This window comes from Bison bison, unplaced genomic scaffold, assembly GCF_000754665.1.
Source record: "Bison bison bison isolate TAMUID 2011002044 unplaced genomic scaffold, Bison_UMD1.0 scf7180017864302, whole genome shotgun sequence".
In the NCBI taxonomy this organism is placed as follows: Eukaryota; Metazoa; Chordata; class Mammalia; order Artiodactyla; family Bovidae; genus Bison; species Bison bison.
In genome coordinates, this window is record NW_011494874.1 from 1429410 (window position 1) to 1453858 (window position 24449).

The window sequence follows — 24449 nt, forward strand, 5'->3', positions numbered from 1 at the left end:
GGACTGCCCAGAGGTGGGGCGGGCAGGAGGGCAGGGGAGGCCCTCTGAAGGCAGCGGTGGGCCAGTGCAGGCGGGGGGCTCACGGTGCCCACAGTGCTGTGAAGTCACAGCATCAGCTGTGCTACTGTGGAGGCACCGCTAGTGCGGACAGAAAACGCTCCCACCAAAGCAGCAAGCTCCAAAGAAACCATGCTGAACAAAACTATAAATATTTTTTCCACATCCTTCCAAATGTTAGCAAGTCTGCAAACTGAGTCATTTGTTTTGAGTACTTGGTTACAACTTCACCCCGAAACTACTGCAGGAGGGAGGTGCTCCCAGAGAGAGCAGGACGCAGAGACAGGGAAACTGCTGCTGGTTCCAGAAGGCCCCTGCGGCCGCACCGCTCTGTGCCCCGTAAGGCCTGTTGTGGCCTCCACAGACTAGCTGCACACACATCCTACCTGGAGATCAGGATGCTCGTGCCCAGGAGTAAATAAAACAGAGCAGAGAGAGGTCGATTATGATCAAAACACAGAAACACCATCCACATTCTAATACCTGCATTCAACCAAACCATCCCGACTTTCTAAACCATTTTACAAGGCCTTGTACCATCCCCACTCTGCCACTGGACTAGTCTTCTCAGGAACTTCTGCAACTTGAAGATTTAATCTGAAATTCAATTTAAAGGCAGGCTTTGTCCTAAAGCCCCGCCTGGGGGGCCACCGGCTGAGCCTGTGGCACGCTGCCTGGACTCGGTGCTCTGGGGCTCCTGCAGTCAGTAGGCGGCCCAGGCCTTGGTCCTCAGCAGACCGTGGAAGAGCGTAGCAAAAGGCCTGTGCAAGGGTAAAGCCTGGTTTTCCCCACAGGAACCAGTTCTGTAGCTACAAGCTCAATGTGCACTTCTCCTACAGCACACTGAAAGCTACTAAGAGAATGTGGTCCATTCAACGGAAGTGCCCGAAACAGTTAATGCTGAACAGCCCATTGAGCAGTCACTACTTTACTCAGAGTACAGCTCTGAGGCCCTTTCATTTGAATTTGTTCTATTTTGGCATTTTCTTGGGCAAAGCTTTCATCAACCCACAGTCAATACTTAGTTACAGTTAAAGTGAAACTCGCTCACTTGTGTCTGACTCTTTGCGACCCCATGGACTATACAGTTCATGGAATTCTCTGGGCCAGAACACTGGAGTGGGTAGCCTTTCCTTTCTCCAGGGGATCTTCTCAACCCAGGGATTGAACCCAGGTCTCCCACATTGCAGGCGGATTCTTTACCAACTGAGCCAAAAGGAAAGCCCAAGAATAGCAGAGTGGGTAACCTACCCTTCTCCAGCTCATCGTCCCAACCCAGGTATCGAACCGGGGTCTCCTGCATTGCAGGTGGATTCTTTACCAACTAAGCTATCAGGGAAGCCCATAGTCAATAGAGCACTCCAAGTAAAGCTTACGTCCCCCCATTTTAGCTTTGCTTCCTAGAGGCTCTTCCAGAATATAGATGCTGAAAGAAGAGGAGCTATGATTTCACGTCATCCTCGATGACACCAAAAGTATGAGCAACTGAAGGAAAATGGAGGTAAGATGGCCTTCATCAAAATTAAAAAATTCTGTGTGCCTTAAAAGACACCGTAAAGAAAGTGAAGGAACAACCCAGAGGGTGGGAGAAAAGCCTTGTAAATCATAATTCTCATAAGGGTCTGGGACACAACTGAGTGGGTGGGTATGCACACATGAGATGCACACATCCAGAATATATGAAAAAGCCTTACAGCTCAGCAGTGAAAAGACAAGTCAGTCAGTTCAGTTCAGTCGCTCAGGCGTGTCCGACTCTTTGAGACCCCATGAATCGCAGCACGCCAGGCCTCTCTGTCTATCACCAACTCCTGGAGTTCACTCAGACTCATGTCCATCAAGTCGGTGATGCCATCCAGCCATCTCATCCTCTGTCGTCCCCTTCTCCTCCTGCCCCCAATCCCTCCCAGCATCAGACTCTTTTCCAATGAGTCAACTCTTCGCATGTGGTGGCCAAAGTACTGGAGTTTCAGCTTTAGCATCAGTCCTTCCAACAAACACCCAGGGATGATCTTCAGAATGGACTGGTTGGATCTCCTTGCAGTCCGAGGGACTCTCAAGAGTCTTCTCCAACACCACAGTTCAAAAGCATCAATTCTTTGGCGCTCAGCTTTCTTCACAGTCCAACTCTCGCATCCATACATGACCACTGGAAAAACCATAGCCTTGACTAGATGGACCTTTGTTGGCAAAGTAATGTCTCTGCTTTTGAATATGCTATCTAGGTTGGTCATAACTTTCCTTCCAAGGAGTAAGCGTCTTTTAATTTCATGGCTTCAGTCACCATCTGCAGTGATTTTGGAGCCCAAAAAAATAAAGTCTGACACTGTTTCCACTGTTTCCCCATCTCTTTCCCATGAAGTGACGGGACCAGATGCCATGATCTTTGTAATGAGCAAAGTATCTGAATATGTTAGTTCCCCAAATAAGACACATAAATGACGAATAAACACACAAGATGCGCACTGGCCCTTCAGGAAATGCAAATGAAAACCGTGAGGACGTGGGAATACAATGGTCAGCACGGTGGCCGCGGTCGGCAATGCTGCACCGCAGGCCTGCGAGGTGCTGAGGGGGCAGGTCCAGAGTCCTCATCATAGGAGAAAACTGTGCATCATGACAGGTGTTGACTGGACTTACTGTGGCGACCACTTTGCAATATATATACAAATGCCGAATCACATTGTGCCTGTGAGACTAACACAGTGCTACACATCAGTCACATCTAAATTAAAACTCAACTGAATTATAACAAAACTGCCAGTTTGGATCAGATCAGCTTTCCTTTGTGTATAGGACTGTTTTAATACAAATCAGAACATTCAGTAACCCCCATAATATAAAAATTAGCGTTTCCTGTTTCAATGAACTTTTTACCCTGTTTTTTAAAGAAAACCATCATGAAATATTGTTTTACACCCACTAAGACAGGCTTTTTAAACTGGCCAAAAAAAAAGTTTTTCAGTAAGGGTGTAGAGAAGTCAGCACCCTCACACGTTACTGGTAGAATGTAGAACGGTGCAGCCAGTATGGAAAGCAGTCTGGCAGTTCCTGAGAAAGCTAAACATACAATCAGCATATGACCCAACAATCCACTTAAAGTCACAGACCCAACAGAACTGAACACACAAGTCTGTACAATTTTGTACAAGAATGTTCACAGCAGCATTATCCATAGCAGCCAGAAAGTGGGAACAACCCAAAGATCCATCAGCTGACGAATGGGTAAACAAACCATGGCAAATCCACACAACAGAATGAGTGAAAGTCACTCAGTTGTGTCCAACATGAATATACAGTCCAAGGAATTCTCCAGGCCAGAATACAGGAGTGGGTAGCCTTTCCCTTCTCCAGGGGATCTTCCCAATCCAGGGACTGAACCCAGGTCTCCCTCACTGCAGGCGGATTCTTTACCAGCTGAGCCACCAGGAAGCCCTGGTAGAATGGAATGGAATACTATTCCAATGGAATACTATTCAGTCATTAAAGGAATGAAGTACTGACACGTGCTACAGTGTGGATGAACGCTGAAAAGATGACGCTAAGTGAAAGACGGCAGATAAAAACGCCACCAATTACAAGACCCCATTTACACAAAATAGGAAAATCCAGACCAGGCAAGTGCATAGAAACACCAAGGAGACGGGTGGCTGCCAGGGCCGCGGGGCGACGATTCTGAGAGGAGGTCACCAGGGGGCCAGGGGTTTCTTTCCAAGTGAGAAAGTTCTAGATTGGAGAGCAGGGATGGTTGCAGAGCTTTGCAAATATACTAAAAAGCACTGAGTCGTATACCGTAAAGAGTTAATTATAACCCTTCCTTTAAGATAAAGCTGCTAGGAGGTGGCGATGACTACCAAAGGAGTCAGACAAGAGGGTGCCGGCTCGTCTAAGGAGAGTTTGAGAACAGCAGAGAAACCCTCGCCACCCATCAGCAGAGCACCACATGGCCGGCCGGCCACACCCCGTCCCCTGTGCTGCGTGAACTGCAGCTGTCAGCCAGCACTGCATGCAGAGGAACATGGGGCCGGTGTGCACACAGAACCTTCGAACTCAGACACGATTCCACTCACTCTCGTCATGACCCCGTGAGACAAAGATCCGCATGGAGCCTCCCTGTGGCCGTGGCCAGTGGCCTGAAAGAACTCGGCACGGGCCTCTGACTACAGCGGCTCCCAGCACGCATCCCAGGCCTCCCGGGCAGGACAGGCGGTCCTCAGCCGTGCACCCTGGCCTCTGCTGCCGCACCCCTGGGGGTTTATGGTGTCCAAATGCAGACGGCCAGCAGCACAGGCACCCGCCCGACACCGGGCTCCTCGTCTCCGTTCACGTGTCTGTTCAGCCAGCCACTCCCGCCGCTGCTGCGTGTGAGGCTTCATTTTTTTCCCAACAAAGTCACAAATGGGGACTAGAAAGCACTGGAGTAAATAGCTCATTAAATCACAGCCTTCCTGCAAAAGTTTTAACAGAAGTACACTTAGCATAGTCACCAGGGCCACTAGCTATTTAAGAGTAACTAAAGAGTGCACGAAAATCAGACTTCAGCTTTTGATTTGAGTGGTAGAACAGTCAAAAGAAAAACATTTAGGATACATGGTAAACTAAAATACGATAGGCGTTGGGGATGGGATGGGATGCATAAGAAAAATAATTTCTGAGGACTCCCCTGGGGGTCCAGTGGCTAACAATCCTCCTTGCAAAGCAGGGGACGTGGGTTCAATCCCTGGTTGGGGAACTAAGACCCCACATGCGTCAGAGCAACTGAGCATGTGCACGACAAGAGACTCTGCGCCACAGAGAGACACCTCGCGTGAAACTATAGAGAGTCTGCGCCATAGAGAGAGACCTTGCGTGACAACTAGAGAGTCTGCGCCACACAGAGACCTCGCGTGACAACTAGAGTCTGCGCCACACAGAGACCTCGCGTGACGCACAACTTAAGACCTGATGCAGCAAATAAATATTTTTTTAAAAAGGAAAAACTATTTCTTCAACAAAATAGAAAAGGCACTCACAAAATAATGGTAACAGGCTCTCTCATCACAAGATCTTTATGAGACTTTTACTCTCTTCCTTTTGGATATTATTTGCTTTAAAGAAAATAATGCTCATTTTTTTTTTTTTTTTTGAGTTAATTTTTATTTTTATTTTTTTTTTCTCTAATTTTATTTTATTTTTAATAATGCTCATTTTTAAAAAGTCAGAAACAAAACATTTTTGAGAAAGAAAAAGCAGCCCTGGCTCAGATCATCGTGAACCTGTTCAGCTCTAAACTCCACAAATACCAGACTCTGAGTTAGAACGCCAGGGAATGAGTTTGTGCCGACCCCAGGCACACTCAGCCCCCGGCGCTCGAATACGCGCCTCCGCCCCGTTTGCTGGGAGGCCCTCGTCGGCAGGTGCGTCCTCTCCCCACCTCAGCACCTGACCGGCCAACTGGGGAGCTGGGATCAGGCAACCTCTGCTCACCTGGACAGGCGGCTCAATCGCTATCCAGGCCGGAAGCATCAGACTGGGGTTCAGCGGCTGGGTGCCAACGCGGAAGTAAACGCCACCCCTGGAGTCACAGGCCCAGACGTGCTGGTTTCCACAGGCCAGACTCGTCAGTTTCACAGCTCCTGTAAACAGACAGAAGGCACACGTGCTAGCCACTTTCGTGTGATGACTCACGGCTCATGTAAGCTATGAACTTTGATTTTGTTCTTCAAAGGAAGAAATGACACTGCGTGTGCAGCTGAACTCTATGGCTGGAGAATATTATCGGACACGAGAGTCACCAAGGCCTCTGGGTGCCCAGCCACCCGCCTGGCGCCACACTGCAGCCCTCCCACACCAGAGACAGAGGAGTCAAGATGCCATCAGCACACGCCCTGAGCCACCAAGCACGGGTTAATACCTCAGCATGGTGGACATGGAACAACAGACTGGTTCCAAATAGGAAAAGGAGCACGTCAAGGCTGTATATTGTCGCCCTGCTTATTTAACTTCTATGCAGAGTACATCATGAGAAACGCTGGGTGGGAAGAAACACAAGTTGGAATCAAGACTGCTGGGAGAAATATAACCTCAGATATGCAGATGACACCACCCTTATGCAGAAAGTGAAGAGGAACTAAAAAGCCTTTTGAGGAGAGTGAAAAAGTTGGCTTAAAGCTCAACATTCGTAAAACTAAGATCATGGCATCCGGTCCCATCACATCATGGGAAATAGATGGGCAAACAGTGGAAACAGTGTCAGACTTTATTTTTCTGGGCTCCAAAATCACTGCAGATGGTGACTGCAGCCATGAAATTAAAAGACACTTACTCCTTGGAAGGAAAGTTATGTCCAACCTAGACAGCATATTGAAAAGCAGAGACATTACTTTGCCAACAAAGGTCCATCTAGTCAAGGCTATGGTTTTTCCAGTGGTCATGTATGGATGCGAGAGTTGGACTGTGAAGAAAGCTGAGCGCCAAAGAATTGATGCTTTTGAACTGTGGTGTTGGAGAAGACTCTTGAGAGTCCCTCGGACTGCAAGGAGATCCAACCAGTCCATTCTAAAGGAGATCAGCCCTGGGTGTTCATTGGAAGGACTGATGCTAAAGCTGAAACTTCAGTACTTTGGGCACCTCATGCGAAGAGTTGACTCACTGGAAAAGACTCTGATGCTGGGAGGGATTGGGGGCAGGAGGAAAAGGGGACGACAGAGGATGAGATGGCTGGATGGCATCACAGACTCGATGGACGTGAGTTTGATTGAACTCTGGGAGATGGTGATGGACAGGGAAGCCTGGCATGCTGCGATTCATGGGGTCGCAAAGAGTCGGACACGACTGAGCGACTGAACTGAACTGAACTGAATGGGCCTCACAATGAGCTTCATCACATACACAACCGTTAGTAGCAAATTCTGGGTCTGGGGTGAGAGAATTCATTGTTTGCATAATCTTGATCCTAATCAGAATTCAGTCTAGTTCAGTCGCTCAGTCGTTTCTGACTCTTTGTGACCCCATGGACTGCAGCACGCCAGGCCTCCCTGTCCATCACCAACTCCCAGAGCTTACTCAAACTCATGTCCATCGAGTTGGTGATGCCATCCAACCATCTTATCCTCTGTCGTCCCCTTCTCCCCCTGCCCTCAATCTTTCTCAGCATCAGGGTCTTTTCAAATGAGTCAGTTCTTTGCATCAGGTGGCCTAAGTACTAGGAGTTTCAGCTTCAGCATCAATCCTTCCAATTACAATTGACTAATGAAGCCTCCTGGAATCTTCATTTTTCTTTTTACATTTCTCCTTGTTTATTAAGCTAATTTTAAGAGGAAAAGAAGTGGGAGGAGCCTTTAAAGAGAAATTATATTTGATTAAGAGTTTATCTGGGAGAAAGAGCAACAGCCAACAGTCGCTGAACCTCACAACAACCATACCTGGTTATTATTGCCCCAGCTCACACATGAGGCCATCAGGACGTGGACTGAAGAGATCTGCCCAAGATCCCAGAGAGAAGGCGGCTAAGCCAGGAGGCAAGGGTGCACTGGGGTCTGAACCCAGGCCAGGCCAACTCTCCCTGCCTGCTGCTTCTGGCCTCGGGCTCCACACCTGCTGAGTGCACAGATCTTACAAGTTCAGCCTCATCACTGCTGACAAGTGAATATACCGGAGTAACCTGCGTCTTATCCTGTCACAGAACATTTTCACCACCCAGAAAGTTCCCTCAGGCCTCTTCTGGTCAACACCCTCTGCCCTGAGGCAGCCACTGTTTTGACTTCTGTTGCCACAGATCCAGTCAGGCTGGGCTAGAAGTCCAGGAGAACAGGATCAAGGCCGGCACTCCCCCTGGCCCGGCTTCCTGCTCTCAGTGTAATGTTCTGGACGGGAAGTCAGCCATTCACTCCTCCTCACTGCTGAGTAACATCCCGCTGCAGGTAACAGCCACAGTTAGTGTCTCCTACTGGCAGACACTCGGGTCACTTCCACGTTGTGCTGCTAGGAGCAAAGCTGCTGTCGTCATTCCTGTAGGAGACTTTTTGGTGAACGTGTGTTGTTTTTCCTGAGTAACACCTAGGAGTGGGACTCTGGGCTATAACATTTATATGTTTAACTTCCAAAGAGGCCGCCAGTAGCCCATCTTACACACCCACCTGCGGCCAACACCTCACCAGCATCCACTCTGGGTATCTTTTCATGTCCGCCATCCTAGTAGAAGTAAAGTGGCATCTTGTCATTGTTTTAATTTGCATGTTCCTGATAACAAGTAATGCTGAGAGCCTTTTAATGTGCTTATGGGGGCACTTCCTTTGTGAAGTATCTGTCAAGCCTTTTGCCCATTTTTCAAGTTGAATGGTTTGACTTCTGGTGACTGAGTTAGGGGATGAGTCATTCTGACTATAGAGCAGGAAAAAGGTGGCGCAGCTAGGCTCACTGGCAGGGGGCTCTTGGCCACCCCACACAGTTGTCACTGGCATCAGATGACAGCCCGCGTCATCACCAGATCACAGGCACGGATCCTGCAATGGGAAAATCTCATCACGTGTATTTAGCTTAAAAATATTAGTCCATTACTACTGGAAAAATTTCCTAAAGATGATACTGTATTTTAAAAATCTTTTACAGAGTTAAAATAGACATCCCAGGGCTCCAACATTACATATTAAAAGATCTGTAGCAATCCAAATAAAGTACTTCCAGCAGTAAATTACAGAAATAGCTGAGAAACAAATTCTCACTTTAAAATGTTAATTTAAAAGGATTCTATGTTGGGATCGTCAACCTGCCCTACTAGGAACTGCTCCTGTGAAGAAAGGTCCATGGTGACAGAAACACCCTGGATCAGCACCTCAGACTGAGCAACGAGCTCCACCCCTAGTGAGACACAGAGCTCACATTACAAGGCCAGCGTCTTCCAGAACAAGTGTAAACGCCTGTGTATAAGTGAATTTATTTCAAACGGGAGAGACAGGTCAAAAGAGAAAACATTTAGTCAAGGGCCTTTCTGTGGCGTCCTACCTCCCAGACGGTCTCTCGGGCTGCCTGGACGCAGGCCTATGGGGTGCAGACAGGTGGCGCCAAACACAGCTCCCCAGCACCCCCGGGCTTGTCACAGCCCCTGGAGTTAAGGGCACCCCCCTCCCCCCACCACAGGTTCTGGACAATGGGCTGTGAGCGGAAGGGGTCCGTCATTCCTGAGCTGAAGCATAAATGAGCTGGCAAGAAGGCCTTCCCTTCAGTGGTCCATGTGCAGTGGCCACAGTGCACAGCAGGGCTCAGTCAGCCACCACCCGCGAGACGACGACCGGGCGAGAACCACCTCGTGGGAGCAGAGGGCAGCAAGCGTGTGTTAAGTCGCGGGTATCCGGGGCTTGTTAACTACAACACTAGTCCAGCTAACACAGACACACTATAATTTTCCTGTCTTCTGTTTTGCTTTCTGCTCCCATGTAAAAAAAAAAGTTTTAATTACTTTATTCAACAGATCAGACGTTTTCCCTTTAAGACTACTTTTTAAACATATATTTTAGAACAAAAGGTGGCATTTATTTGGTTTTCACTATTTATAAAATTGCTTTTCTGCATAAGTTACTATATAATATGGTCCTATTTGTTACCTAAAGGCATGAGCTGACGCTGAATCTGTCTTCATTAAACTCTGTGACCAGATGAACTCAATTACAGATTGCATTTGTTCGCTGAACATTCTAGTGCCTGACACAGGCATTTTATGTGTACTGGGAAATGAAATGTTATGAGCGTCTTAAATATCTGCTAAACGATGCAACTTTTTTCTAAAAACTAGGCTTGTCTTAAGTCATAACATTTCATATTCGGTCTCTGTAACTGAGCTCAGCAGCTAAACATTTAACTGAAGAAGTCTCTCAGTCTAAGAGACGCAAACCGAAACCACAAGGAGGCACCACTCGCAGCAGTCAGAATGGCTGTCACTAACAAGTCTGCAAAAATTAAACACTGGGGATGGCGCGGACAAAGGGGCCCTCCTGCCCTGTCGGGGGAAACGTCAGCTGGTGCAGCCACTGTGGAGAACAGCATGGAGGTTCCTTAAACACTACAAATAGAGATAACATGATCTAGCGATCCCACTCCTGGGGATCTATCTGGACAAAACTATAATTCCACAAGATACAGGCACCTGCATCTGCACAGCAGCACTATGCATAACAGCCAAGGCATGCAAGCAACCTACATGTCCATCGATGACGGATGGATAAACATCTGGGATAATGCCAGTAAGGCCACCTGTAGCAACATGGGTGCAACTAGAAATTATTATATTAAATGAAGTCAGAAAGAGAAAAACAAATATAATAATTTTTGTCTATATATATAATAATTTGTACATATAATAATTACATACAATAATAATTTCACTTATATGTGGAATCTAAAATTTGACACAAATTAACTTATTTATGAAACAGAAATAGAATCAGGGACATAGAGAACTGACTGGTGGTTGCCAAGGGGTTGGGGTTAAGGGAGGGATGGATTCAGAGGTTAGGGTTAGTAGATGTTAAGCTATTACATGTAGAATAAATAACACGGTTCTACTATATAGCACAGGGCACAACAGTCAATATTCTATGATGGATAAACCATGATGGAAAATAATATATGTGTGTGTGTGTGTGTAGGTATAACCGAATCACTTTGCTGTAGAGCAACAATTGATACAACACTGTCACATGGGAATAGAATCTAAAAAAGGGTGGACACATGCGTAACTGACTCACTTTGCTGTACTTGTTAGTAGCAACACAAGGCTGTAGACCAACTATACCTGAATTTAAAGAGAGAAAAATAATTCTCTTAGTCTAATCCCAAAGCAGCGATTTGGTAATTTGTACAAGGACAGAAAAGAGGGACGCTACATCTTGAAAAAGAAAGACAGAAAAGACAGAAAGCGTGTTCTTGATTTGATACTTTGCTAAAGTCATTCTTAAAACTGAAATACCTAACTTACATTGTAAGAGGAGGTGACATTCCAGACTTTAAATGACCTGGTGTTGCCCACGATCAAGGCTGGCATGAGGTAGCCTGGATCACACTGCTAGCACTGGGAAGATGGGTTTCTGTTTTTTTTGTTTTCAGTGTCAGAACATCTGTAAAGAAGCGGCCAGGACTGAAAGGGAACCAGGTAATAAAGCACATCTCTGAGCAGCTCTGATAAGCCAGCATCTCCTACCTCACGCCTTGGGCAAGCGGATGATAATGTGGAGCTAGACTAATGAATTATGGTGAAGACACCTTGTACCTGTTACTAGTTTTATTTGTGATGATCAGTAACAAGGAATCAAAACCCATATTCCAGAATTACTCAGAAATGGAGTTGCAAAATGATGGCAACTTGCCTGACAGTCTAATTTCTGCTGTGGGTGGATATGGCCATGTGCGGGGCCCTCCACCTTCAATGGAAGCTCCTCGAGGGTCTGAAAGAAATGAGTGCTGGGACAGCGTGGGAACAGGGCGCTGACTGAGGAAGGCAAGAGCAGGGTGGATGCTCTAGACGACGGGGAGAAAGGGGAGCCTGGCACGGTAAGAGCAATGGCCAGCACTGGGAACCCCACGGCACCAGGCCCTCAAAAGGCAGGCTGAGCTGGCCAGGCCGCCAGGGTGCGGGAGTCACCCCAAGACTGGAACTTGACTCCAGGGCATGTGGAGCCACTTAAGGTCAAGCAAGGGTGGCGTCCCGAGCCGAGTTTTAGGACGAGAGCTCAGGCAGCTGTGGCGGGAGGGGGCACACCAGAGCCGAGAGGCGGTGATGGCCGTGCGGGAGTGTATGCAGGGGTGTGGAGCTCTGGCCCTGGCAGTGATGGAGGGAAGCAGAGGATAAGACAGCCCAGGAGACCTTCTGGGGAAGACGGAGAGACACTGTCTACCACATTGGCCAGCAGAGAAGCAGAAACAGCCAGAGAAGCTAATGGAACAGAGAAGTGAAGTCAGGAAAGAGAGTACATTTTGGACCATCAACAAAATGAAAAGGCAACAACCTCCTGGAGTGTGAAGTCAAGCAGGCTTCAGGAAGCATTCCTATGAACGAAGGGCTTCCCAGGTAGAGCTAGTGGTAAAGAACCCACTTGCCAGTGCTGGAGACCTGAGAGATGTGGGTTCAATTCCTGGGTTGGGACAATCCCTTCGAGAAGGGCATGGCAAGATACCCACTCCAGTATTCTTGCTTGGGGAATCCCATGGACAGAGGAGCCTGGTGGGCTACAGTTTATAGGGTCACAAAGGGTCGGAAATGACTGAAGTGACTTAGCACACACGCATGTATGCACTATGAACAAAGCTGGTGGAGGTGATATAATTAGAGTTGAACTATTTAAAATCCTAAAAAAGGATGCTGTTAAAAGTGCTGCACTCAATATGTCAGCAAATCTAAAAAACTCAACAGTGGCCACAGGACTGGAAAAGGTCAGTTGTCATTCCAATTCCAAAGAAGAGCAATGCCAAAGAATGTTCAAACTACCATACAATTGCACTCATATCACATGCTACCAAGGTTATGCTCAAAATCCTTCAAGTTAGGCTTCAGTGATACGTGAACTGAGAACTTCCAGATGTACAAGCTGTGTTTAGAAAAGGCAGGGGAACCAGAGATCAAATTGTCAACACCCACTGGATCATGGAGAAAGCAAGGGAATTCCAGAAAAACATCTATTTCTGCTTCATTGACTACACTAAAGCCTCTGACTGTGTGGATCACAACAAACTGGAAAATTCTTAGAGATTGGAATACCAGACCACCTTACCTGCCTCCTGAGAAACCTATATGCAAGACAAGAAGCAAGAGTTAGAACAGGACATGGAACGACGGACTGGTTCCAAATAGGAAAAGGAGTACGTCAAGGCTGTATATTGTCACCCTGCTTATTTAACTTATACGCAGGGTACATCATGAGAAACGCTGGGCTGGATGAAGCACAAGCTGGAATCAAGTTTGCCGGGAGAAATATCAATAACCTCAGATATGCAGATGACACCACCCTTATGGCAGAAAGTGAAGAGGAACTAAAGAGGCTCCTGATAAAGGTGAATGAGGAGAGTGAAAAAGCTGGCTTAAAACTCAATGTTCAAAAAACTAAGATCATGCCAAAGTGTCCCAGGGAAGGCAGGAGGGCACCCCACAGTGCAGGCAGGAGCACGGCCAGCAAGGCCACTCCGGTCCTCCTGGGGGTGGCGGCCGGGTGAATGCTCTGCTGGCTGGACCACAACCCACCCTGGTGTGGGGCTTAGGTTCAAAACAAGGAGATGCCAAAAGCATAAATAATCTAAATGACCCTGGAAAATTCCTAGCTTTGGAACAAAGCTTGCTTCTTTAGTTGAGAACCAACCTGCTTCTCCAGCTAAGCTGATTATACTTGGGGGCCTCGTGGGACCAAAGAACAACGGAGCCTCTGCGCATTACAGGATGGCGGTGAGAGGCCGCTGGCTGGAGGCGCAGCGAGGGCTGCCCGGGGGGAAGGTGGACAACGCCCCCTCCTCCCTCCTCGTCCTCCCTTTTTATTTGTTAAACGAGAACACGTAGTTGAATTCTCAAATGTTAAATGCTTATAAAATTCAATTCTATCGCCTAACAGAATACTGGTTGTCAGTTCACCAGGTGGGAACCCATCCGGCTGAGAAGTATTCCTAAGGCTCACATGGGCCCTGGAGGGGCTGGGAGAGCCTCGCCTCCCGACAGCCATGCCTGACACTCTGCCCGGAGGATGACCTGAAAGTGCAGCTCACTCTTATTTCCCGGAATGGGAATGAATTACTTATAAACAGCATCAGGCTGCTTGGCTGCCCTGCAGCCCTGGTGGGGACACTCAGAGCACGTGGGGATCCGCACACCCTGGGCAGCGGGGTAAGGAGGGCTGTCCCAGCCGCAGGCCTGACCCTGGTGCCCAGACCGGACGGGCACTGAGCAACAGAGGCAGCCGCACTGCAGGATGGGCCGGAGTGGCTCTCCCGGCCCCTCTCTCGGACATGTTCCTCCTGGGTTCTAAACCCTGCAACCTGGAGAGGGTGGGGAGGGGAGGCCCCTCGCTAAATTCTTAGGAGGCCCATTAACCCGCAAGAGCGGCTAATCGGCCTCCTGCAATTTAGTGAGCGGCCTCCAAGAAGTCACTCGGTTGAACACAGGGGCCCTGGGAGGCGGGTCAGGCTCCCATCTCCAAGCGGCTGAAGGTGGGCGGGGGCGGCAGTGCAGGCAGCCTACCTAGCTGGGAGAGGTCCAGCCGGGCCCAGTGCATGCCTGTGGGGCAGCTGGCGGACAGCGTCCGGATGAACACCTGGCCGAGGCTGTCCAGCGCCCACAGGGCATCTTGGCAGGCGGCGTAGGCCCTCATCTCGGCGTCAGGGGGCAGCTGCACGGTAGACGGGCGGGACTGGGCGTGCTGGGCACTCAGGCGGCACAGGTCCTTGCTGCTCTGGCATAGCCACAGCGAGCTTCCTGCAGAGAGGTCACAGCATCACTGTGAGGCCCCAGCCCGGTGCCCACCCTCGCTCCCCACCGTGGGGCAGGAGCAGCCAGTAAACAGGAAACCAGCCCAACACACTCAGAAAAAACAAAAGAGTTCAGATCTTGGAAGCCCACGTCACCGGCTCAGTGGCCCAGACCTTGGATGTTCTATGATGAACCGGGAAGCCTTCATCGTGGTGTACTGGCCAGGGTCCTGAGGAAGCAAGCTCAGCGACTCCTTGGCAGTACGCCACCGAGGAGCCTCTGCCCGGGTGACAGGTGGGCAGCAGGGTGAGGCTGCTGGAGGAGGCCCAGAACACCAGGAAGCCTCTTCTCCCTTTCCTCACCCCCAAATTACACGCTTTCATTGTCTCCATTTATTCAGAGTCCTTGAGGCTCAATTCACTTTAAAATGCAAACCATGCTTAGAGAAGTTTTAAAATCTCAGTCAGATTATCTAAAACCTGGGGCCAGATACAGTTTGAAATTAAATTTTTGGGGGGAGTTTGAAAACGTAACGTCACGGTCATGCCAGACATTTAGGTAACAGCCCTGAGGAGTCAGCTGGTAACCCTCCAGCCGCCACCCCAACCCAGGCGGCGCAGTGATGCTTCTACAGCGCAGCGCGTCCTGGTCGCGACCCGCAGGACAGACGAGGGCAGGAGGGGCCTCCCGTCAGCTCAGGTCAGTTTTGTGGCCGCATTCAGGACACCTGTGGTGTTCAGAGCTCTCTCCCTCGGCACTGCGGTCAGACCGTCTGGCGAGGGAGTACTCTGTTGCACTGACCGAATCCTCCACATTCTGGCGGCTACAGGCTGGACCTCGCCGGCTGCTCCCTCTGAACCACAGACTCATGGCGTCGTCTCGTTGGACTCGGCACCATCCTGGGCGGATGCTTTGGCTGCCAGCAGGGCCACCTGACTACCCTGAGCTGCAGGAGGGGCTCTGAGTTCTGAGTGGAGTTGGGAGGCCTGCCTGCCAGGGGGCAGTGGGACTGAGGCCAGCAGGGGGATCTGTAAACGAGGATCACAGGGGAAATGGCCCAGCACCCGGACAAGCCTGGTGCCGACTGGCCTGTGCTATGGCCCCAAGATGTGCTGCTGCGGTACCGGCTGCCAGCCTCAGCCGCCACACAGGATGCGCCCGGCCGTCAGGAGGAGCCTCGTCTCCAGACTCGACTCCCTCAGCACCCCACACCAGGCTCTTCTCTCCTGTCCAGCTTCAGGGGCCCTCGCCCGTGACACCACCACGGCCAGGCTCCCACCCCAACTCGACCACATCAGACCATGGATTTAACCATTCAGTGGCACCCCAACCCACCTTCCTTGCTGGGGGCAGTGGATGCCAACACAAAGGCCCACTTTGTGGCAGAGGCGGTCCCCCGGGGAACAACATGACTCCAGTAAGTGCCTGCAGAGAGTAAGGAAAGAGTGTGTTAAAGAAAGAAGAACTTCAGAACACTTCAGAACTTCAGTTCTAGGCCTCAATTGGTCTTCAAAACCCCTCACAGAGGAGGGGTTCTGGAGGGCCCTTAACGTTGGAGACCCAAGCCAGCACTGCGAGAGCCAGCCCAACGGGCAGAGCTACAGTCCTGCCCAGGGTTGGGGGAGGCCACCCAGGGGAGACAAGCTGGAGGAGACCCACTGAGCAGGGGTCACTCACAGAAACGAAGGCCCAGCTGGCACCTGGGCACTTACGCCTACGTTTACAGATCTCGCCCGAGCCTCGCGTCTCCCACAGGGCAGAAATTTTCTCTTTTGGAAACGGACTATTCTCTCACTAGACTCTAAGTATGGGAGGAGTTTTTCATGTAAATGGAAACTGCTGACATAAAAACAAGCTCTCTGCGCTCTCCTTATATCCTACGACACCCCTAGTGAAAACTGACGACACACCAGGCAGACACCGGTGTCCAATCATAGGAACGACAGACGAAAAAGAGGACACTTGTCAGAGCACAGAGGGCGCCTCCATCACACACTTCACACCACTGGCACTAGATGATCTCTTCAAGCGGAGTCTTAAAGCCGTACTTTCAAAGCTGACTCTAAGTGGAGCGGCCCATCAAGCTGACGTGGAAGTAATTCACCCACCAATGAGACTCCCTCGAGCGACGTGGAATTCGTTCTTGCCCGAGGAGATCCAGACGCCGCTGTTGTTGACGCCCAGCAGGCTCGGCTGGCACTGCAGCTGCTGGGACCAGAATGCCGTGCGGAGCCTGTCCGCCACCTTCTCCACGGGCGCCTGGGCCGCCGTGGCCACGGAGTGCGTGGCGCGGATGACGGTCTGGAACAGGCTGCACTGGTCAAACACCACGTAGTCCGTGACGCTCACCTGGAGGGAGGCGGGCAGGCACCCTGCTCTCAGTGCAGTCACAAGCGCCTTCTGTATGTGCGCGGCCCGAGAGCTAAGGCCCCGCCCCCACCTGCACGCGCGCGCTCGCTCGTGTGAGGGCTGGGGACAGGTGTGGGGACAGCCCTGCCGCAGGGTGCGATTACCTCCAAGGGGTCGATTCAGGGGGAGGCTAACACCTGCCTTTAGTTTACATACTTCTCTACTGCGTGCACCTCTTACAAGCATGCATTCCTTTTACGACTAAATATCACCCCGCCGCACCCCTAAGTCTTTTATTCTAAATCAGTGAGAAAGGATTATTTTGTTTTGAAATTTAGAAAGTTCCAAAGGACAACCGGTACAATACTTAGAATCATAACATGGTTTTAAAAAGGTAGTATAGGTAGAGTGATGGAGCAACTTGTGACCTAACAGGAAAGTGAACGTGTGAGGCGCTCAGTGGTGTTCGACTCTGCAACCCCATGGACTGTAGCCCGCCAGGTGCCTCTGTCCACAGGATTCTTCAAGCAAGAACACTGGGGTGGGGGCTTCCCTGGGGGCTCTGTGGTTAAGAATCGGCCTCCCAACGCAGGAAGCCTGGTTTTGAGCCCTGATTCGGGAAGCACCTGCATGCCTCAGAGCCAACCAGGCCCGTGTGCCACAACTACCGAGCCCGTGCTCTAGAGCCTGGGAGCCGCGACTACTGAGGCCTGCGCGCCGAGAGCCTGTGTCCACGAGAGAAGCCAGTGCGGTGAGCAACCTGCTCTCTGCAACGAGAAGCCAGTGCAGCAGCGAAGACCCAGCACAACCAGAAAACATACTGCAGTGGGCAGCCACGCCTCTCCAGGGGCTCCTTCCGAGCAGGGAGCAAACCCCAGCCTCCTGCTCTGCAGGCAGATGCTTTCCCATCAGCCACAGGGAGGCCCTGACCTCACTGGCACTGTTAGTAACTACGCCGGAACAGCAGTACAGACTGAACCTGGCCTGGACATGTGGAGCACACCTGGGCTCCGGTTCCGGACATGCTTCTCTCCCTTCCCTGAAAGAGGCCTTTCTCCAGGCCGTCTAAGGAAACCTCTCCTTGCTGGGCAGCTCTGGTTGCTAGAAAGCTCTCTGACTGCACGGCTTCCCGAGTCTGTCCACCCTGGTGGATTTAATTATAGAGAATGTCACGGCCCCACTCTAAGGACGGCCTCGTGCAGGCCACACTCCGAGGTCATGCACAACAAAATGCTGAGTGATGTGAAATCACTCCCGACAGGGAATCTCACGTGTAATAAACAAAACAAATGCAACAGAAGCAGCTATAAAATCAGCACTGCACTCCGTGTGTGCACACAGCCCTTCCTTGCGGTGATGGAACTTGGGCTGACTGTGAGTTGCTGTTTGTACCGAGGTTCAAGCAAATGGTATTTGTTAGCTGCAGAGCCTGTGGCCTCTTTCTCTCTTATGGGCAGAGTCGTGCCAGCTTGGCCGGGTAGACTCTATCAGAGTCCACAGGAGGCCGGCAGAGCCTGGGGACCACTGCGCTTCCTCATGGGGTACGGTGCCAGGCCACACGGAAAGCCTGGGACATGTTCAGTCCCAGCACCCAGGCCTGGCCAATAAGTAGGATGCAAGTTAAAAAAGAAGAACGGTTTAATGACCAAACATAATGCTGACTCGAGCACCACAGAGCGATCAATCCTGTAGTAACTGAAACAGCTTGCTTCCAAACACCCCAGAGACGACTCTGTCACATCTCTCTGAAGACAACGTTCTGAATACTATGATAAAACAGCATCTAGCTTTCCTTACGCTACTTAAACACAGAATTCAGTACATATATACGTTTTTTGTGTGTGTGTGTGTGTAAAACCATATAATACGGTTACAAATACAGAGTATTTTTGAATCATTTATATAACTTTTCAAATAGCACCTGGCATATTAAATTAGAGACATAGAGCAAACACAACTTCCTTTTCCACATGCTCATCTGAAAGACCTAAGAGCGGCCGATGGAAGACCTGCCCTCAACGAGGCAGGCCTGAGGGACAGCGCCTGACCCAGTGGGGCTCACACAGGAAGAGTCTCTGCGCACCCCTCGGCGTGAACGCCAGCACGGTCCCACTCACCATGCTGGGGACTGCGGGCGACACGTTTACGCTGAATGTTGCCAGAGGGGTAAAGAGAGCTTAATTACACCATATTATTTGTCAGTGTTTACTTTTCTGGGAAAATTCCCCCTTCCTTTGTTGAAATACCATTTATTTACAGGCCTTCTGTACAAGCAGAGATAGTGAATTTTAATTGTGGGTTGGGTTTCTCACACCTATTATCTAATCTCTTTTCTTAGTACACTCTTTCAGAGTTAAATATTAGTATCACCTAGGTCTTCAAATGGATGTCACTAGGTCGATTTAGCCTGTAATATCAAATTTCTAAATAACACCAAAATTTAAGTAAACTAAGCCTGCATACTTAGGCAAAAAGAGCTTTCCGAGTTACTCTCTGTGATAAAAGCCTTGATATTCCTGATGTGCTCAGATGGTGACTGAGGGGTAAAGGCTCTGCCTGCAGTGCAGGAGATGTGGGTTTGATCCCTGGGTCAAGAAGGTCCCCTGGAGAAGGAAGTGGAAACCCACTCCAGTATTCTTGCCTGGAGAATTTCATGGAGTTCACAGGGCTGCAAAGAGTCAGGCACGACTGAGCACGCATAACTCATGAAACAGAAGTGAACACTGTTGGTTTAACCCAAGCTCCCTGAGCTCCGTAAGGAACAGGGAGGGGCGCCAAATGGGAGGCGCCCTGGCACGGACCCTGGAGCTAGACACCTACCTGCCACCAGTGGTCGTCGTCTCCTTGGGGCTTCTTGGAAACAATGCCAGTCCGGAACCACAGGTTTCCTCGGACGTCCAGAGCCCACAGGCTCTGCTGGTCCCCGAGAGTCACACAGACAGGCTCCAGAGCCTGCCGCTCACTGCAAACAAGGACAGCAGCGTGGTGTCAGCACCAGGTTCTCGGCTCCCAGCGTGTCTGGGACACTGACGTCAAGTGTCTGGGGGGTGCTCAGTGTGGGACAAGAGATGAGCCCCACTCGCAAGTTCCAAGGAAGGAAGCCTGAGTTCAGAGTTCAATGGCTGTGCAGTATGTGCAGTTCAGACGTGTGGTGGGACCTGAGGGACACACTGCAGGCCCAGGACGGTGGGGAACACTCCTTAGAGAAGACGACCCAGGAAGAAGCGCAGGCGTGTGGGGGATGCCAGGCCTGCGTGATCCAGCATCCCACCCCTGCCTCCACCAATTAAGTGAACAGAACCCCTTAGCACCAGGCTGTGCAGCGCAGTAGCAGCCTGGCAGACCCGCCCTCTCAGCGGACAACACCCTCCCTCTGCCATCCAGTGATGTCCCCGCCAGCGTCAGGGATTAGCTGCAGTCCCCCCAGCACAGCGCCTCCCTGACCTCTGCAGGGGGGCCGGGGCGCCCCCGTGAGGCATGTCCCTGTCCAGCTTGGGACCACCTACACCAGTGGGGGGTGGTTCCCCGAGACGGGAGCTCTGTGAGGCCAGGGCAGGGTCACGTTCACACTCTTAGCCCAGTACCGCCCCCGGCTCTCAAGAGGAGCTCACTCAAGTTTCCTGGGATGCTAAACTCAAACCAAGACTATCCTAGTCTAACTTTTCTAAGGACTACTGATAATTCCATGCTAGAAAAATGGCCTGACAGTAATTCTGCAATGAAAATTCTGACTGGTAGAAAGCAACCAAATAAACTGTAATTCATGGATAATTTCAGCTGACGAGGAGGATAATAAATGAAAATATTTGGTTCAGTCATCTGAGACTCTAAACAGAAACTTTCTGACGCTGGGCAGTTCCGCAGAAAGACCACCATGAGAGACCTGTGAACACGTGGGGCTCAAGGTCACACACAATGCTGCTCAAGGGTAGAAGCATTTTTAAAACTGAGCTCTGACCCAACGTCCAGGCTGCCAGTCAGAGGGAGGCAGAGGGTGCCTTCAAAGCCCAGGCTCCTGGCATTGACTCTGACAATACCAGAGAACACCACAACCTTGAAAACCTTCAGGGAACCAGCTCTGCCTGGGAAAGGCTCACACGTCCCTTAAGGGGCATCAAGCTGACAAAGACCAGACAGGGACAAGGAGGACACAGACCGCGTCTGCCCCTGCTCGCATACCTGACTATGTCGCACTTCCAGAGCTCCCCCTCGGGGCAGAAGCTGCTCACCCCCTCCCGGTACAGGAGGGCTCGCTGCTCCGTCAGCGCCCACACCACGCTGTTGCGGGCAGTGACCTGGGACAGCGGGAACGGACAGTCGACCTTCACGGCTCTGGCACAGGGGCGATCCACGCTGAGACCTGCCGGGGAGGGTGGAAAGCCCCCAGAGACACACCATCAGGATTTCACTCCCCATTCTCATCCTGTTGCTGGCTTATTTTTCTTTTTTGGTATTCTGTTATTAATAGCCTTTCCTTTCATAGTAAGTGCTTTCTCTTTTTAAGGTTCAGTTAACCTAAGATGGTTAAACAGTGCTTAAATATAACGTCCATCTGTAGTGTTTTTGGACGCTCTTTGGAAACTGGAATAACAACAATTCAGGACCTTCTAGTGTCCCCAAGTAGCTAAACAAGTGCTGAGAGAACATGAAAGCCCAGCACAGGAGGGCAGCCAGACCCGAGCCAGGAGGGCCCTGGCCCAGAGGAGCCAGTGCGCAGAGAGGCCCTCCGCACTCAGTGGCCACAGCCCTCGCAGACTCTGCAAGTCCTGTCTCAGGAGCTCCGAGGCCATTCCTAAGGGAATTGGCAGAGCAGCTGCTACCTAAAGCCCATACCTGCGGCCTTGGCCTGCAGCTGGGTCTCTGCACTCCCTGACGTGTCCCTACTTATCACTAAAGTGCCTCTCGGTATCACAGTCCTTGGGCTGCATTTCCTCGGACTCAACGCGGTGGGAATCACCTACGGGACTTCTTACACTACTAATCCTCAGGCCAAACCTGGAGACTCTAACCCAGTAGCTCTGGGTGGGTCTGAGTTGGGCTGAAATCACTGCCCAGGTGATTCTTAAGACCCCCCTCATCCCCAGGCCAGAGTGCCCTCTTTCCCCAGCAGGAATGATATTCAGATGCCTCTGGAAGTTGGACGTGCCTGTCTTCCCAGCTATTTTTCACTTTCAAGGAAGCCACAGGAACAGGCTGGAGGGACTGGCGGGCACACGGGCCCGAAGCTGGCAGGGCTGCCCTCTGGGCCGAGGCAGGAGCTGCTGTCATCCTGGCATCCCCACAGCCGAGAGTGAGCCAGGTGCGAAGGGCTTCCAGCCCCAGAGCTGTTCCTGGCTGACCGTTCCCAAAAGAGATGGAAACATCCTCTCGGAAGCAGCAGTATTAAATGGTCAAAAGACTGATCTTTACATAAATCCAACAGGGCCTCCTGACAAGCGAAAAAGAGCTCCTGCCCTGGACTCATTTCCAGGTACTGCTAAATCATGTTGCTTTTGGAAACCCATATCCCATTTTGCTGACGGTACATAAACACTGACTCTCATTACAGTTTATTTTTAATAAACAAGTCCCACTGAGTCTCTTCCAACAGCTAAAGGTTCCCCTCAGGGCAGTTTCCTAGGACGAGATAAACTGCTATTTGGAGCAGATTATTTCTCGATGTTTTTTCCTGACCCATGTGTAAATAAGGATACGGAAGCAGGGCTTTGACCGGGCTGAAAAAACTGTCATGAGTTAAAGGGAAAAATTATTCTAATGTCATTTCTGTTACTCTTTCCTCTGCAGATTTGATACCACAGGAAAAGGGACATGCAATGAATGGCTAGCCCTATAAGATTCAAAACAATTGTATTAATTCCCGCTGTAAATGCGTCCTGGGCTGAACGTGAGTGAGCAGCAGAAAGGTGCCGATAGATTTCAGCGGCAAATACTCTCTTTCCGGAAACAATGGCAAATACTCTATTTCCGGAGACGTTTTAACTTCCATTCGCACCCAGCCCCTCCCTCACCGCCTCCAAGCACATTGCCACCAAAGAGCAGTCACCCCGGGGCAGCCACCTGTCTGCAGGTACAGGTCCCCGTTGGTCCTGATGATCCAGGCCGTGTCGTCACTCAGGGCCACAAACACCGCCTGGGGCAGAGCTTCGTACCAGTGGCGCTTCCCCTTGATGGTCACTTTTCCGCACGCAAAGGCTCGGTTAGACTTCTGTTCAATCTTCCAAAGAAGGGCGCCTGTGGAAATAAAAATTCTATTCAAGGGCCAATGAACACCGAGAATGCTTACCCGCTAAAGTCCCTTCTGGGTGCTGTGGGCAAGCGATTTCTCCAACATGCCCCCTTTGCTGCTACGCCGACCGGGGAAGGGCAGTGCTGAGGCGCGAGCCCCCGGGCCCCCTTAGCCGCCTCTTCATGTGTGAAAGGGGATAGCCAGCAGCCCGCAGGCCGTCAGGAAGGGAGACTGCCTCAAGGACACAGCACACAGGGCGGGCGTCAGGGGCCCACGCCACGTAGGAGAGAGCAGTGCTGCTAGGCGTGCCGGGTGAGGGCCCGGACGGCCGTCCTGACGCTGCTAGGCGTGCCGGGTGAGGGCCCGGACGGCCGTCCTGAGGCACAGTGAGCGTCCCGGCAAAGAGAGCACCCGAAGGGACTCGACGGCACAGGGTGAATTCTGGACCAGCCAAAGGGACACGGTGCAGGAAAAGGACACATCTGAGCTGGGCTGTCCCTTTTCCCACTTAGAAAAGGATTCTACTCAACAGACAATGGGGAGGGAAGGAGGAAAGGCAAACAGGAAGCCTGTCTATGGAGACGGAGGCAAGGTGTAACAAACCACCAGTGTCACCAAGAGCGCACAGGCTGGACAGAGGGTCCGACGTGAGGCGCAGACGCAGGAGAGGCGGCCGGCACAGCCCACAGCCCCGAGTGCCCAGCCTGGTCGGGGCCCTGCAGAACAGCTCAGCCAGAGCACCAAGCTGGTGGAGACAGAGCTCCCACTGGAGCGGTGAGGGACTGAACGGTGTGGAGACACAGAGTAATTCACAGAATCAGGGAAGAACCGAAGCTTATAACCGGCTGGGGAGATGAACCCAGAGGTAAATGAGAGGGAAACGGTAAAGTTCACAACTACATAAAGTCAGCTTTACTGACTATGCCAAAGCCTTTGACTGTGTGGATCACAATAAACTGTGGACAATTCCGAAAGAGATGGGAATACCAGACCACCTGACCTGCCTCTTGAGAAATCTGTATGCAGGTCAGGAAGCAACAGTTAGAACTGGACATAGAACAACAGACTAGTTCCAAACAGGAAAAGGAGTACGTCAAGGCTGTATACTGTCACCCTGCTTATTTAACTTCTATGCAGAGTACATCATGACAAACGCTGGACTGGAAGAAACACAAGCTGGAATCAAGATTGCCGGGAGAAATATCAATAACCTCAGATATGCAAATGACACCACCCTTATGGCAGAACGTGAAGAGGAACTAAAAAGCCTCTTGATGAAAGTGAAAGTGGAGAGTGAAAAAGTGGGCTTAAAGCTCAACATTCAGAAAACGAAGATCATGGCATCCGGTCCCATCACTTCATGGGAAATAGATGGGGAAACAGTGTCAGACTTTATTTTTT

At 50.7% G+C, this 24449-nt stretch overlaps 1 protein-coding gene across 1 annotated transcript in view; it reads right to left on the minus strand.

Annotated features, from left to right (window-relative positions):
* Positions 1-5234: 5234 nt before the first annotated feature.
* TECPR2 (tectonin beta-propeller repeat containing 2) overlaps positions 5235-24449 on the minus strand; it is a 75837-nt gene continuing 56622 nt past the window's right edge. The window contains 7 exon segments of the mRNA XM_010851330.1: positions 5235-5669; positions 14246-14479; positions 15809-15898; positions 16582-16822; positions 19643-19784; positions 21002-21182; positions 22880-23053. Coding sequence (XP_010849632.1) covers positions 5320-5669; positions 14246-14479; positions 15809-15898; positions 16582-16822; positions 19643-19784; positions 21002-21182; positions 22880-23053 — 1412 coding nt within the window. The 3' untranslated portion in view covers positions 5235-5319.